Genomic DNA, 17182 nt, shown 5'->3' with positions numbered 1-17182 from the left:
ATCCATTTAATATCTCATTTTGTTTTGGAAGCAAGAAAAAGAAAATCTCATTTTGTTTGAAAATTTGCTACTAAAAAGGAGTGGTCCCTCTTTCCCTCGTGTAAACCACTTTTCCACTTGGACTTTTTTTTGGATGTGAATTTTTTCATAATTTTATAGTTTAGTCTCTGAACCTCTTTTTTATTTCTTTCTTTCTTTTTTTTCTTTTTTTCTTTTTTTTTTTTGTTTTTTTTTTTTGAAGTAGCAATAGCATCCGAATTTCATAAAGATTGCAATCATGCATCCCCGTAGCTTTTTAAATAGTTTTGTACCAGCATACCAAACGCTGGACCTTTATTTTAATCCTGTCCAAAACGTGGCAATCCAAAAATCCGCATATTCTACTCCAACTCTATCAAAGAAATGGGACTCCATAGTCATATATTTCCTAGCTTTTCGAATTAATAATAAGCTTATAGCATTACATCATGGCATAAAATGCAACTTTCCAAATCTACACCAGGATCCTTAATTCTTTGCCAAGACAAACGGGATTGAGATCCCACCGTATGAGTCTGAGAAGGAAGAAAAACAGCAAGAAAAAGAAAGAAAGTGCAAGAGAAAATTCAAGAAAAAAAAATCAGAAAAAGCAGAAAACTTCCAAAGAAAACTTCCAGAGAGTTCTTTTTCGAGTTATTGTAAAAACTAGTTAAAAACAAGAAACTAATACATCAAGTATTTATATTAGTACTCTAAAACAGAAACTAACAAACTTATATTTAACTAACTGGTGTGATAATCTGGCAACAAGGCTGTGCTAAAGCTATGCTGAGCTGGCACCATTCCACAATACGCCCCCTTTCAAGTTAAAAACACCTTTCCCCTTAATGAAAAAGACCTGAACTTGACAGTATTCCACAATGCTTCCAGAATTGAACTTGACAGTACTCCACAATAGTACTCCACAATACTTCCTTTCATCCACTGAAAAAGAATGAAACTTGGCAGCACTCCATAATGCTTTCTTTTCAAGTTAAAGACACCTTTTAATCAGCATCAAATGCTATAACAATGCAGATTTCATAACTATAGGAACTTCACTCACTCTTAAGTTGTTTCTCAGAAATAAAAAACGTAAAGTACCCAATGATTCAGTAAAAATATTAGCAATTTGCTCCTTTGAAGGCACATAACAAATCTCAAGCTCTTTATCTAAAACCTTGTCTCTAACAAAGTGCAAATCAATCTCAATATGCTTGACTCGGGCATGATGTACAGGATTAGAAGCTAATAGTGCTACACCAATATTATCACTCCATATTATTGGTTTGTCAAACAAAAACTGCAGTTCTTGACTAAGATTCCTCAACCAACACAACTCAGCTGTGACATGTGCTAAAGCCCTGTACTCAGCTTCTGTACTGGACCTTGCAACCACATGTTGCTTTTTAGAGCTCCAAGAAATTAAGCTTGCCCCCAGAAAAATACAATAACCACTTGTATATTTTCTATCATTGGGATTACTAGCCCAGTCTGAATCTGCAAAAGCATGGAGAACTAACTGGTTTGAGGCTTGTAGTTGAAGACCATATTGAATTGTACCTTTTAGATATCTCAGTAATCTCTTGCAAGTCTCCCAATGATCTGTGGTAGGAGCATGAAGAAACTGACTTAATTTGTTGACTGAACAGGAGATTTCTGGTCTAGTTATTGTGAGATACTGAAGTGCTCCAATGGTGCTTCTGTATAGCTCAGGATTGTCAAACAAGTCACCATCATATAGGAATAGCTGTCTACCAGTTAACATGGGAGAAGAAACTTCTTTAGCACCATCCATTTTGGTTTTCTGCAATAGATCTCTAATATATTTACTCTGAGTTAGATGCATAACACCTTCACATCTATGAATTTCAATTCCAAGAAAGAAGTGTAAATCACTAAGATCCTTAAGAGAATATTGTTGGTTCAAATTACCAATAAGCTGATTAACAAAAATAGCATTGTTACCTGTGATTATGATATCACCAACATACACCAATATCATAGCACAGGTTGTACCAGAATTATACATGAACAAGGATGTATCAGCTTATGAGTTCTTGAATCCTTTGTGAAGCAAAGCTTGTTTGAGTTTATCAAACCAAGCTCATGGAGCTTGTCTCAAACCATATAAAGCCTTTTGTAGCTTGCAAACATACCCTGGATGTGTTGAAGAAACAAAACCCTCAGGTTGTGACATATACATCTCATTCAAAAAGACATTATTAAAGTCCAACTGCCGTACCACCCAATTTTTAGAAACAGCTACTGTTAAGATCAACCGAAATGTAGCAGGTTTAATAACTGGACTGAAGGTTTCAAAATAGTCCAACCCTGGTGTTTGTAGAAAGCCTTTAGCAACTAAACTAGCTTTACACCTTTGAATAGTATCATCTGCATTATACTTTACTCTTAAAACCCATTTATTGCCAACAATATTCATATCAGAAGTGCAAGGAATTAATTGCCAAGTGTTATTTTTCATCAAGGCAGAATATTCAAGTTCCATAGCAGATTTCCATTGAGGATCAAGAAGAGCTGCTTTGACTGTTCTTGGGACAACAATTTGACTAAAGGAAGTAGGAAGTAAAGGATGTTTAGTAGTTAAAAGAATTTTTGAAGTATTGGGTTTGAAAATACCATTTTTTGATCTAGTTATCATAGGATGAACTGATTGAGTATTGGGTTTCAACATTGTTTTTGAACTAGACAAAACTGATTGAGGAATAATAGAAGAAGTATTTAGCCTAATAGGAAATTGAAGATTAGAAGATGAGTTTGAAGTACTAGGAGCAGAAGTGGAAGTATCAGACTGTGGAGAACAATTATGTGGAGACAAATTAATTGCAGGAATAAGAGCGGAAACATTAGGTAAAGGAGAATTATTTGCCAGAGAAGAAATTGATTTAGTAAATGAAGTATTTTGAGGAAAAGAACTTGGTAAATTGTTATTAGGAAGAGAAGAGATATCTGGGGTGGAGTCAGTCAAAGGAGTAGAGGAGACATTTTTATACAGGACAAACAAAGGTGTATCAGAAGATGAACAAGAAGAGGAAAGTTCATCCTTCTTAGCAGAACCTGAAGAAAAACCAGTCATAAAAGGAAACTCAGTTTCATGAAAAACAGCACTATTTGTAATATAAACTCTCCCCGATGGATGTAAGCAATGATAACCCTTATGATCAGGGCTATATCCCAAAAAGACACACTTGGTTGTATGAAAATTTAGCTTAACCTTGTTATAAGGTCCCTAATACGGAAAACAGGCACACCCAAAAACTTTAAGAAAAGTGTAATCAGGTTTTTTATGAAACAACATCTCGTAGGGAGAAGCTGATTAAGAACCTGAGTTGGTAGCCGATTGATCAAGAAAGAAGCACAATGAAAGGCTTTCCACCAATAAACCAGTGACATGTGAGCTTGAACCAAGAGACACAACCCCAATTCAACAAGATGTCTATGCTTCCTTTCCACTTTTCCATTTTGCGTGTGAATATAAGGACAAGGATGCCTAAAGACAATACCAAACTTTGAGAGATAAGGAAGAAAGGATCTGAATTAACCTCCCCAATCAGCTTGAAGAACTTTGATTTTTTTATCAAACTGCCTTTCAACCATAACATGAAAACTTGAAAAAATTGCCAGGGCTTTTGACTTAATTCTTAAAGGATATATCCAAACATATCTTGAGTAATAATCTAAGAATTGTATGTAATACTTGTATCCTTCCTTGGAACTAACTAAAGCAGGCCCTCATAAAATCTGTATAAATGATTTTCAAAGGTGCTGATGCTCTAGAAGTAGAGACATGAAAATTAATCAAATGATTTTTACCAAGTTGGCAGGCATCACAAAAGAACTCATCTTTATTAAGAAATTTCTTATCACAAATTTTGAGGACTTCCAATATAACTTTAGTATTTGGATGTCCAAGTCTATTATGAAACAATGCAAACTCTGAAACATTGATTCTATGACAACTGTCACTTGTTACATCTGGTAAACACTGAGAGGAAGTAGTACATTGAGAAGAAGTAGTACATGCTAAAAGAAAGCAAAACGATTCATCAACAACACCAGAAACACCAGCAGTAGATTTAGTAGCACAATTTGAGAAATAGTGACCCTTGTCACGATCTGAACCAAAGTCAGCAGCATAAAAACTGGTAAACATCTTATTTGCATGTAGTCTTTGTTTTCTAAGAACAGGAGCTTGCAATTTGTACAATCCATCTTCCAATACTCCTCTAAGTTGAGTTCTGCCTAACTTGTCCGTGATAAAACAATAGCTATCAGTAAACTCAGCAACTAATCCATTGTCTCTAGTTAATTGAGAAATACTTAACAAGTTTTTTGCTATGCAAGGAACAACCAAAACATTGTTAAGTCTTACTACCATAAAGATGGAAGGTATGAATGAGTTACCAATATGAGTAATATCCACATTCTGCCCATTGCCAACAGTAAGTTTGTTGTTCCCTTGAAACTCAATATGCTCAAGCAGACTATCACCATCTGCAGCTACATGATTAGTAGCTCCACTGTCTAAAAACCAGGAAGGGTTTGGGTCCACTGTTGCAGACTACTAGAATGTGGAGAAAGAGACAGATTACTCATATTAGCTGACATTTAAGGCACTGAAGAATGATCAACAACATTTGATCCAATGGAAGCTGACATTGGAGGCATGAAAGGATAACCAGCATAATTCATGCCAATTGAAGCAGAAAGAGGTGCACCGAAGTGAGGTACACCATTATGAACACAAAAACCAGTAGACTGCTGTGGCACTTGACCAGAGATGTTGTTAGAACTACCAAGTGGTGTTGAGACACCATAAGAAAAAGGATTAGACAAACCAGACATTGAACCATATGACTGCAAATTTGGAACAACAATCCCAGTAGTTGATTCAGGCATAACTGGCGATCTCATATTGTAATTATACAAAAAGTTATTAGAAAAACCAGATTGTAGAGTGTGTGGTAGAGTATGTGGAACTCCAGCAGAGAAAGTCCTAGGATTAGCACCTCCAACAGTAAAGCTTGGCTGTGGAACACTCTGCTGAAATGGTTAAGCATACCTATAATAACAAACATCACCAGTATGTCCAACCATTTTACAGACTTGACAAATTGGTCGATTAGTACACCTGCCACGACCAAAGAAACCTCGACCTCGGGTATTGTAATTCTCATTTCGATAATTGTAGTTGCCAACATATCCTTTGTCAAACCGAGCTCGTGGAGAGAAACAACGACCAGCATTGATATTGAGACCAGAAAACTGAAAGTTACGTCCAGAGGTCTAAACATGCCCATGAGTTGGAAGTTGAACCAAGTTTACAGAATTCAAACCAGTATGAGAAATTGAACTTATCATATTTGCTGAATGAAAATGACCAAGATTCATAAAAAGAGCAGAATTATAGTCTTCCAACTTGCTTTCATACACAAGTAATCAAGATCAAACCTCTGTTAAGCCGATTGAATCTAGTCGAGAATTAATATTTTCAGAGACAGGATCAAACTCAGGTCCTAAACCACCAAGAATATAATATGCAAAATCTGTCTCATGCACAAATTCACCAGCAGCCTCAAGATCATCAGCAATTATCTTCATTTTGAGCCAATATTCATTAATGCTTAAACCTCCTTTTTTAGTGGATTGTAACTGTGTTCGAAGACATAAAATCTGAGATTTTAAGTGAGATGCATACCTAGATTCAAGAGTCTGCCAAACATCAAATGTTGTTTGTAACCCAACCAGATGACGTAGAACTTCGCATGAAATTGTAGCTCGAATCCATCCTAATAGCAATTGATCCTGTTTCACCCAATAGTCAAGTTCGTCATCAACATCAGCAACACCGCCAGATCTATCGTCTGTAAGAACTGAAACTTTTCCTGATGCTGTTCTTCGTATAAGAATGAATTTTTCTAGATCGTGTCCTTTGAGAGGAGGAAGAATTTGTGATCTCCATAGAGCAAAATTATCTTCCTCAAGCTTCATAGCATTGCTTGAGAAAGGGGAAACAACAACCAACGCATATTTTTGAGTAGCCATGAAGGCAGGCTCTGATACCATGAGAAGGAAGAAAAACAGCAAGAAAAAGAAAGAAAGTGCAATAGAAAATTCAAGAAAGAAAAAGCAGAAAAAGCAGAAAACTTCCAGAGAGTTCTTTTTCGAGTTATTGTAAAAACCAGTTAAAAACAAGAAACTAATACATCAAGTATTTATATTAGTACTCTAAAACAGAAACTAACAAACTTATAGCTAAAAATACAAGCACGTGGTGGGTCACATGACATTTAACTAACTGGTGTGATAATCTGGCAACAAGGTTGTGCTAAAGCTATGCTATTCCACAATAGTGCCAAGCATATTCACGCAAGAAAAACTTCCAAGATATTCAGATTTACATCCAAGATATTAATTTGTTTGATATTGTGGAAAATTAATTTGCTTAGTCAAAATAAAGTCCAAAATCTAGTCAAAGATTAAATACAAAGGAAAGGATTCTTTCCATATTAACGAACTTCTTCCCCGAGTTTCCTAAAAGATTCCACGCAGATAAAGATTCTGCATCCCTACTATTCTTAGTAAAACTTCAAAACCAAGGAAATAAATATGTTAAATAAATGCCAAACAACCAAAAATATTTTGGTTTTTCAAATATCACTTTTGACACTATGATTCTTTAAAAAACCAATAGAAAACCCACGGCAAAGAGTCTCTCAATTTGTTTCCACCTTTGAATACTGTGTTGTTTGTCTTGGATATGGATATTCTCCTCATTCAAGTTTCATCTAAGCTTTTAAAGATCTCATAACATGTTAGTTTTATTAACTTATATTGTGATGACCAAAACCAATCCATATGTACGTACCTACTTAATTGATATTATATATTTATCCAAAGAGGCTTTTATCTAGAAATCCTGGATTTTATTAAAATTCAGGATTTAAATCTTTGTTCAGATTAGATTTGGGTTTTTAAAAAGCATGTGACTTCTTATTTTCCCCTTCTTTCTCACTCCATCTTGGACATATTCACTGTTTCCTCTTCATCACGTCAGTCATTCTAACCTCTCGCTTGAAACACTTTAAAATCCCATCCCCAGCGTCAGCAATTAACAAATATCAGTTTTAAATCTTGGAATCTATACACTTTTTGTTTCTCTCACCACTTGCTCTCCACCTCGCAACGCCGGAAGGCGAAAAATCCCAACCTTAAGCTGAGGCGTTTGCATCTCACTTGCTTCTATATTTTAGAAAATCTTGTAATTCATAAGCTTAAAGTATCCAAATCTTCTGGTTTTTTGATAAAAAAAAAAATGTTCCGAAAATTTTTATTTATATTATCATTGATAAACTTTTTTTCAGAAATTGGTATATGATCACTAATAAACATATTAAAATGGTAATGTCAGGGTGGAATTAAGCAAAATGCAGGAAACCAGTTGCAGAAATTGTTCATCAGTAACAACTTTAAGTCAAAGCAATGCCACTCAACTTCGACTTACTTTGGGAGAGGATTGTGGAGGTAGATGGAGTGAAAGAAAGGGGAAAAGTATATAAGAAGTCATGTGAATTTTTTGAAATTCAAATCTATTGACCATTGATAAAATTCAGTTGTCAATATTAAAATCTTGGAGTCCCTAGATACGAGGCTCCCAATATTTTTGTCTAAATATTGTTGTCTAATTTCGAGTGTGTCTCACGAAAACCAACTTGGTAGAGCTAGTAATTAACAATTTTGGAAAGGTCTGCATCATGAAAACTAAAGAAAAACTAATTTTGATAATTACTAGGAAAGGTCTGCATCACTAAAACTAAAGAAAAACTAACTTTGATCATTACTAGGTTAAAGATTAACTGGATTTTATTAATCAATTAAATACAATAATTGAAGCAACTTGAATTTGAACATATATAATATTAACTACTAGATGGTCGGAGGGAGTTTATATGACGTTTGTATGTGGATAAGTGTGTATATATATATATATATATATATGTTAAATATTCACTAAAAATATTATATACATAGGAGTTTGTTTTTTATACTAATAGTCTTGATAAAGATTTTTGACAAATGATCTCAACCTTTAAACTAATATAATATATTCACTTATTACACTTTATTTTCATATTTAAAACAGCATTTATTATTGTCAAAGTAATATAATGTGCAATTTTTTTCTCATCAATAATGTTAATTTTTATGTAAAAACACGTTAATATGCTTTTATCTTGTAAAAAAATATTAATTTTTACTCATTCAAAAAAAAATATTTAATCTCTCCTCAAAAGCCTCCTTAAAAAAATCTATCCTCAAAATGATCAATCAATCAAAGATCAAAATGATTTATCAACATATATACATATATATATATATATATATATATATATATATATATATATATATATATATATATGCAACATTTATCCATTTCAGAAACATATATGCATTAAATTCAAGGATAAACTCAGTAAAATTTGTCAAAGGATAAATCCAAGGCTTCTTTCCAAACAATAAGTTAAATAACAAAACAAGGTTATTATTATATAATATTAACACTAAAAATTTTCCGGTTCTGCAACTGATTATAATTATTTATTATATAATATTGCCTATATCAATATTTTAGTTTGATCAACTTGTGTCTTGTGACAATAACCAACACCAATAATTCACCTCCCCCATACCCCCCGGCCGGCAGCCAAAAAATAATAATAATAATAACAATACTAGAAGAAAATTAAATACTTCAGGAGAGTCTTACATCATGAAAACTAAAGAAAAACTAATTTTGGTTGCTATATTAAAGATTGCGACTTAATTAACTTTATAAATTATTAAGTCCTTCCATTAACAGTAGAATTGATTAAATAAGTTTAGATAGAGAATAAAGCTAAAGAAAGAAAGAAGGAGACCAATTACAGTCTGATACTTTTGACTTGTAAGATTTTATGATTTAAACCCTCAACTTTAAATGTAAATGGTCCTTCAATTTTAAATTTATTGTAGATTGATTCAATACTCAATTTTGATTATACAAATTGGTAATGATATTGCTTTTTTTTATTGATTGACACTCTAATCGCTTTCTTTACAAAATCTACTATAAGTTTACACGCAAAACTATTACCAACTTATTTAGTCAAAATTTAAAATTGGATTAGTTTACAATAAATTTAAAAAGTGAATATCTAAAACGCTATTTTTGAAAGTTAAGATTTTAAATTATAAAACCTATAAATCAAAGATATCAAAGTACAATTAATCAAATGGTTTAGCAATGGATATCAGTTAAATTCAATTGGTTTTTTTTTTTTTTTTAATCAAACTAAACTAAACCCTTAGAAAAAACAGTCCAAACCGGACCAGCCATTATTGGTTTGATTTCATCATTTTAGGCTTTGGCCTAATACTATATTATTTTTTTATTTTTTTATTTTTAAAATATTTTTTTAAAAATATTATTATTATTGTAATAATTTGAATTTAATATTATTAATATATTAAAGCAATAATCTTAAAACATAAAAATATAATAATTTAAGTATTTATAATAAAAATATTAAAAATTATGTATATATGTTTATGGTGAATTTAGTTTGGATAATTTTTTAACACAAATCAAATTGAATTGACTATAAGCTAAAAACCAAACCAATTCGGTTTAATTAGATTGATTAATCTAGTTTGGTTTGTACCTATCTCCATTTTGGTTTTGAATATATATATATATATATATATATATATATTTGGGTAAAATACATTTTGCCCCCTTAAACTTTTATGTATTTGGCATTTTACCTCTTAAATATTAAAAAATTTCACATTGCCACCTAATCTATTATTTTTGTGTCACTTTGTTGTAATTTGTAATAAAGGTATTGAAAACTTAATGGAAACTTACATGTGCAACTCACATGACCCTTTTGAAAGGGAACTTGATGGAGTTGAAAAAACTGAATCACACATGTACAAGAGAAAATCTAATACCAAACCTTTCATTAGATTATCTTCCCATGTTCTTATTGTCAGAAGAGGTTGCAAACTCTCCATGTACCCTATTAGCTGCTAGGGAAAAATAAAAAAGAAAAGAAAAAAGAAAGTATCGAATGGATAATAACGCAACAAACTTAGGACAGCAATTCTTGCCCAGTTGCCCTGACCACTGAGCTTGAGTGTGTTAACCCTTCTTCTGAACTTAACCCATATGACTTTCACATGTTGGCCTATTTTACCAAGCTGTGAACCTTTGATTTTGCTTTCACACCTATAAATAGCTCTTCTATATCACTCTTCCAATAGCTCAATTGAACTCTCTGTGGTTGCCAAGGAGAGCGATTCATAGTGCATGAGTTCTTTAAGGTCAATTTTTAGATTTCCCCATCCAAATCATACAATGTATTTTTTGTAAATACCCTTAAAAAAGGATAATTTGACCATATATAATATCAAGTAATAGAAGGTAGGAGTTTATGACTTTTATAGTGGATTTATATATATATATATATATAAACGTTATACTAAAAGACATATGCACCATATGTCCATTTCAGAAACTCATACAAATTTTATTGAAAAAATACAATACAAAAGTTAATTAGATACAACAAGATCAACAACATGGTCACCCATATCTTTAAACATGATCTATATATAGATGCTATTTAAGAAAGTCAAGTCCCAAGCATTATTCTGTGGAGATCATTCTTCAAAAATTGAGAATTTTTTTGGGAAAGAATGGAGATCATCCAGAGAGGAAAAATAAAACCATCTTCTGGAACTCCTCACCATCTGAGAGATTTCAAGCTTTCTCTTTTTGATCAGCTTGCTCCAGCTATGTACACCCCATTGATTCTCTTCTATCCCACCGCCAATATTATCGTTGATCAAGAGCCATTAATATTCCAGCATCTGAGAAAATCTTTATCAGAAACCCTCACTCACTTCTACCCATTAGCAGGAAGACTCAGAAGCAATCTCTATATCGAATGCAACGACGAGGGAGCTGAATTCATCGAAGCCCGAATCAACTGTTCCATGTCAGAGACTCTTGAAAACCCGGATTCGAAGCTGCTAAGACATCTCCTCCCAATTGATATTGAATGCAAAGAAGCAGATATGGACTTTCTGCTGCTTGTTCAAGCCACCTTGTTTCGGTGTGGTGGCATGGCAATCGGATTGAGCATTTCTCATAAGATCACAGATGCATCCACTTTAACCACATTCGTTAACGCCTGGGCCGGAATGACGATCGGGTCGGACCGGGTGGTGCTTCCTGGATTTGGAGCTGCATCTCTTTTCCCACCACTTGACACGTTAAGCTCAAAGCTCCTTCCTCTTCCAGTTGTTGAATTTGTGGAAGAAAAATGTAAAACAAGGAGGTAATGTTATAACTCTAAGATAGGGATCTTCTGTCTCTAAATTTCCTATCTCCATTGTATTCCACGGCTAAAATAATCTTATTTAATTTTAAAAGCAATTATTATTTTTTTACTTAATTTATTTTATATCTTTATTAATGTTTTAAATAAAGTGACAATTTTTGTAGGCTCTTTATTCGTACCAATTTAATTAGAATACATGAAATAGTCAACAAAATAGTGAGTTTTAATATACATAATAAATTAAGTATAAAATTCATTAGCCCAAATTCCAGAAACTAGAACTTTCAGGAAGAGTAGTGATGCCTTTAACATATTATAGTATCAGAACTCAGCTTCTTGAAGCTTTCTAGGAAAAATGGTGGACTTTAAATTTAAGGGTCAATTTCATCCACCTCGTTTGACTTAAAAAATTTGTTACACTATCTAAAAAACTAAGCTCTATTAATACCACACTATTTTAACATTGTTCCCAAAAATTTAAAATGTTTAGCAAGTCCAATCATGTATAACTAATAGTTCATATATATATATATATATATATATATATATATGTATGTATATATATTTTTTCAACAGGTACGTGTTTGATGCTAGAAAAATTGCTGCTCTACAGTCTAAAGCGGCCAGTCCAGCTGTGAAAAACCCTACAAGGGTTGAAGCAGTTTCTGCACTGATTTGGAAATGTGCAATGGAAGCATCAAGATCAAACTCAATTGGCTCTCCAAAGCAATCTTTCTGGTGCCAAAATGCAAACATTCGCAAAAGGGTCATACCACCGTTGCCCGAAAACCTTGTTGGTAATCTTGTCGGTTACTTCGCTGCAAATACACAAGAGGACGAAGCTCTTGATCTCCAAAACTTGGTTTTCAAGATGAGGAAAGGGATAGAAGAAGTTAAAGAGAAGTATGAGAAAGGAATTGATTGGGAGAAGACAAAAGAAGAACTAAAAGAGTATGGAAATTTGATTAAAGATGAGGGAATAGAGAATTATAATTGCACTAGTTGGTGTAGATTTCCATTTTACAAAGCCGATTTTGGATGGGGAAAACCTGCATGGGTGAGTATTTCTGGTGTGACGTTCAAGAATGTGATTCTTCTGATGGATACCAAAGATGGAGATGGAATAGAAGCTTGGTTGGTGTTTAGAGAAGAAGACATGGTCTTAGTTGAATCCAACATGGAGCTTCTTGCTTATGCCTCTTTAAATCCAAGTGTCACTTAGTTTCTTAGGATTAGAGAAATTAAATTCTTAATTTCCTGCAACTACGAAAATTTTGCTTCTGTAAATGTGTTTGGGTTTGTATATCTTTCTATGTAATTGTTGTGAGTTAGTACCAGAAATTCTAGCTTTGTTATAAAAATAAATAGAAGTTCATACATGAATATATATCAATAATATTCATCTTTTATAACATAATATTTGTACCTAAATTTACATAATGTTTGTTCCTAAATTTATTTATTAAATACACATTTCATTAAATTAAAATTGGAGTCTACTTTGGACAAACTAAATCCAAAGCCAATTAGGAACGTCACTCCAATTGTATTTGCGATAATCTAATTTATAAATTCTAAACATTAATTTGGCACTTATGTGTAACGTTTTCTTGGATAAAGATTTTTTTCTTTTAAGCAAAAAAAAAGTTGTAAGTGTAAAGATTGGTATATCCTGTAATCCCGAAGACTGGATTCAAGTAAGACCGAGCCCTTAATTCAGTCAATGGTGATAATAACTTCAATATCATTTATATAAAATTCGAAAATTTTAATAGGGAAATTCTAGTTGCTACCATTTTAACTTTATACAGTCCCCATCTATATGAAACTGGGTCCTCAGCTTGGGCTAACTGCAATAATGGCCAGGCTTTGATTCTCAAAAGGTGGATTTCGAGCCTCCCATAAGAATCTTTGCCCACGCTTCTCCAAATACAGAGCTATTTCTCCCAGTTACTCGATGGAAAACAGACCCAAACTTCCAAAACAAAGAAAAACAACGCCTCTTTGGGTTGTGGCTCTACCCATTTCAAACACTCCCACTGTGAATTATTCCCATCAATGGTTGAGGAAGAATCACCATCTCCGACTTTTAAAGGTCTGGAAAACTTTTTTCCTGAGTGGTCCGGTGACATTTTGGGTTCGATCCAATGGCTGTAATAGTAGGATTAATGTTGGGGTTTTTTGGTAATTTGATTTCGATATGGGATTCCATAAGGTTGATTTGGAATTGGAAAAAGGATTTCTCATTTCCATATCATTAATTTAGAGCTACTCACCTATGTTTTTGATAGTAACTTCAAAATATATTACTATAAAACTTGAAAGTATAAAATATAAAATTATATTGGATATAGATAATATCGTTGGCACACTTTGATATTATCTATAGATTTGGATCCACTCCGTTCAGTAGGTTGACATTTTGTGATAGTAAAACTGATTACATGGAAAAACTACAATAAAAAAAAATTCATGTTGATGGTGGGCGGTGATTAAGGGGCATTTATAAATGCAACTTGCTATAGGAATGGGGTTTATACGATTACTAGAATAATCCAACCGGGAATAAAACAAAGTGCATGTTAATTGCCAAGAAACTCAAATTAATGGAGAAAAATCATAAAATCAATTTCTTGAGTTTTGTTTACTTTTGTAGAAAGCAAGATGTAAATATACATATTATATATGCATGCAAAATATTAATTTATTTATGTTTGTTGTCTTTTGCATAATTGGATAAAGGATAGTAAATGACATAGTCCAATGCATATATTTTATTTATTTCTCATGCAAGTGCGTAATTTTACAAAATTTATACAAAAATTAAAAAATTAAAATAAATACCTTGTTGAAATGGGAGGCATCTGAAGTTCCGTTAGGGAGTATGTTCTCACACTTTTAGCATCGACAAAATAAGTAGTTTTGTCTTTAGGATCCTAAATTTTTCTCCATCTGTATTATCAAAAATTATGTGACACTTCTAAATTTTTTTATAGTTTTAAATATGATATGTAATTAACTGAAATTTGACAATTTTTAACACTTACAGTATTATTATATGTCTCATTATGGGTTGGAAAATAATTTATAGGAGATTAAATCTATCTATATACATATAAGTATATAATCCTACAATGAGAGCACCAACACCTCATAGCATGGTAGGTGTCTAACCGCCTCATTACCTACAAACGCTAATAGACACCTATTAAGTCAGTACTCATAGACAATCAAACGTCCACTATATATAATATGGGTAATAACATCCATCATAGAAAATTTATATGTGGATTTATACAATAATTTATTTATTGAATGACAAACTCATCCCCAGCGTTGGAGGAATATAAAAGAAGCATCATCCATTAGAATAAAATTTCGTATTTATATGTGTACTTGCAAAATTTTCTGTTAATTGTTTATCATCATTACACAGGACAGAAGCAAGACTAGAAAGCGTGTGCCAAAGGAACATACTTAAGGGAGTTGACGACAGTAGAGTGATTGACTAATTAAAAATCTTCTAGACTAGCTATACCACAGCACACAATATAAAATAATCAATTTCTTTTCACTCTGCAACTGGGAAATAAGTTACAATGCACCTGGATGCATCACAAAGTTTACAGCAAAAATATGTTATATACATATACACATACACACACGAAATTAGTAATAAAATTTATGAGTTTCATCATCCACCGGGGAGATTTAGACAAAAGCAATATAAAAGAGAAATGGGTTTGAAAAATTCGTAAACGTATTATTATCCACTTGGATAGATAGATAGCGAACTATGCAATCAAATAATATTGATGAGATGGACAAGACCAGAGTTAGATATGGAGATATAGAAGGAGATGGGTCAATGATCATGTTATCTCTCTTGAAAAGCTACAAATAAGGTTGTTTTGTGAAAGAAGAAGATATCAAACCTAGAAGAAAATGGCGACGGACATGAACATTGTTGAAGTCATCTCCAACTCTTCATCACTTTAAAACTCACGAACTCTGTTTTATCGATCATTCTGTTCCACTAATGTATTTCCCACTGCTTCTGTTCTATTCCCATGATAATTCCATTCATGATAGTAGAAGCGGTATCACAGAAAAAATCCGGCATCTGAGAAAAGCTTTGTCACAAACCTTGCTTAGTTTTATGTATTACAGAAGAATCACGTCTAGCTTTACATCGATCTGAGTGTAAGGACGATGGAGCCAAGTTGGAGGCAAGGATCAACCGTCCAATGATAAAGATCTGGAGAAACCAGATATCCAGTTGCTCAGACAGTTTCTTGCAGCCGAGCCTGAAAGTCAAGGAGCAAGAATAAGTCCTCTGCTGCTAGTCCAAGCCACATTCTTTGAATGTGGTGGAATGGCAATTGGGTTAAGCGTTTTGCATAACGCCATGGATGCAGCTTCATTGACCACATCCCTAAACAGCTAGTGTGTAATGGCTCTTGGTTATGGTTGTGGCCAGGTAGTGGATCCTGAATTTGCTCTCTTCATAGCTTCTCCCACCAGCAGCTCGAATTCCCCTGAGCCTCCCATTGCAGTATTTATTCAGGAAAGGTTAAGAGCAAGGAGGTATGTGTTCGAAACTTCAAACCAACAAAGATTGCAGCTCTGCAGTGCAAAGCCGCCAGTGAAAGTGTGAAAAACCCAACTCGAGTTGAAGCAGTTTGTGCACTCCTTTGGAAATCCGCAATGGAGGCATCCGAATCTAACAAAGGATCTCTGAAGCCTTCTGTGTTTTGTCAAGTCATTAACCTACATCCAAGGACTGCTCCGCCATTGCCAGAGAACCTTGTTGGGAATCTTATTGGAAAATTTCCAGCAAAGCTGGAATAAGAAAATGATGAAATTGATCTGAAAATCTTGGTTGCGAAGCTGGGAGAAGTGATGGAACAAGTTGAAGGAAAGTACAGCTAAGGACTCCTTGTGGAAGAGATACAAACAGCATTCACAGCAATAGTCCCTCGGACTCCGAAAGTACTTCTATGCATATTTCCCCCTTTAGAGTAAAACCAATGTCGTTCTCTAGCTCATGCTAGAGGGTAAATTCTGGACTTTCCAGACTGGATAGTGGCACTTAGGAAAATCCCAAAAAATAGAGACTTACATAACAATAACAAACAGAAAAGCTCTCTATAGACCAACAATGATATAGAAAGCTACTGCTGCAGCAGTTGGTGTAGTCATTCATTTTACAATGCAGATTCTGGATGGGGAAAGCCAGCATGTGTGAGTATTTCTGGAGTGGGATTCAAGAATTTTGTTTTCCTATTGAGTACAAGAAACGGAGATGGAATAAAGGCATGGCTCACTCTCGGAGAAGACAAGAAATTAGTTGAAAGAAATCAGTAACTGCTAGACTTCGCTGCTTTAAATCCGAGTATCATTTAATTATGTGTAGGAATTTCTTGTTGCAGAACATAGTTAGACTGTTAAGAGGCTTTTTTGATCCAAAGAGAACTGGAAATGAATGGATCAAGTTTGTCTCAATCTTTAGAGCTTAATGTTTTTCTCTCACTTATGGTGGTTGTAGAGTTGAATTAGTAAAAGCTTTCTGAATCATTTCCCAAGTATGTGTTCAATAGTGTTATAATCCAACTTTCTCCTTTTTTGACCTTATTTCAAATTTATCATGAACGAATATAGTATATGGTAAACCAGGCTTTGGGCAGTATATAATTGAGGACAGAATTGTAATTTTTAGACTGGATTAAATAAAATATATGATGTAGATACACAAG

The 17182-nt window shown here is 33.4% G+C and overlaps 2 protein-coding genes across 2 annotated transcripts; one reads left to right on the top strand and one right to left on the bottom strand.

The window, feature by feature from the left end:
- Window positions 1–452: 452 nt before the first annotated feature.
- On the bottom strand, window positions 453–2050 carry LOC125423202 (uncharacterized mitochondrial protein AtMg00810-like). Its single transcript, XM_048476845.2, has 3 exons — window positions 1123–2050; window positions 878–963; window positions 453–554 (listed from the first exon to the last, which is right to left on the bottom strand). Exons 1-3 carry the CDS (start codon window positions 2048–2050, stop codon window positions 453–455), a joined length of 1116 nt encoding a protein of 371 aa, XP_048332802.2.
- An 8660-nt stretch (window positions 2051–10710) lies between these two features.
- LOC107422488 (BAHD acyltransferase At5g47980) lies at window positions 10711–17059 on the top strand. The gene is made up of 2 exons (XM_025075314.3): window positions 10711–11423; window positions 12003–17059. The coding sequence occupies exons 1-2, from the start codon at window positions 10780–10782 to the stop codon at window positions 12646–12648; spliced, it is 1290 nt and encodes a 429-aa protein (XP_024931082.1). The 5' UTR covers window positions 10711–10779; the 3' UTR covers window positions 12649–17059.
- Window positions 17060–17182: the final 123 nt, after the last annotated feature.

This window comes from Ziziphus jujuba, chromosome 3 (genome assembly GCF_031755915.1).
Source record: "Ziziphus jujuba cultivar Dongzao chromosome 3, ASM3175591v1".
NCBI classification, from domain to species: Eukaryota; Viridiplantae; Streptophyta; class Magnoliopsida; order Rosales; family Rhamnaceae; genus Ziziphus; species Ziziphus jujuba.
The sequence above is the reverse complement of the archived record's forward strand: the minus strand, read 5'-3'. Positions and strand labels throughout refer to the sequence as shown.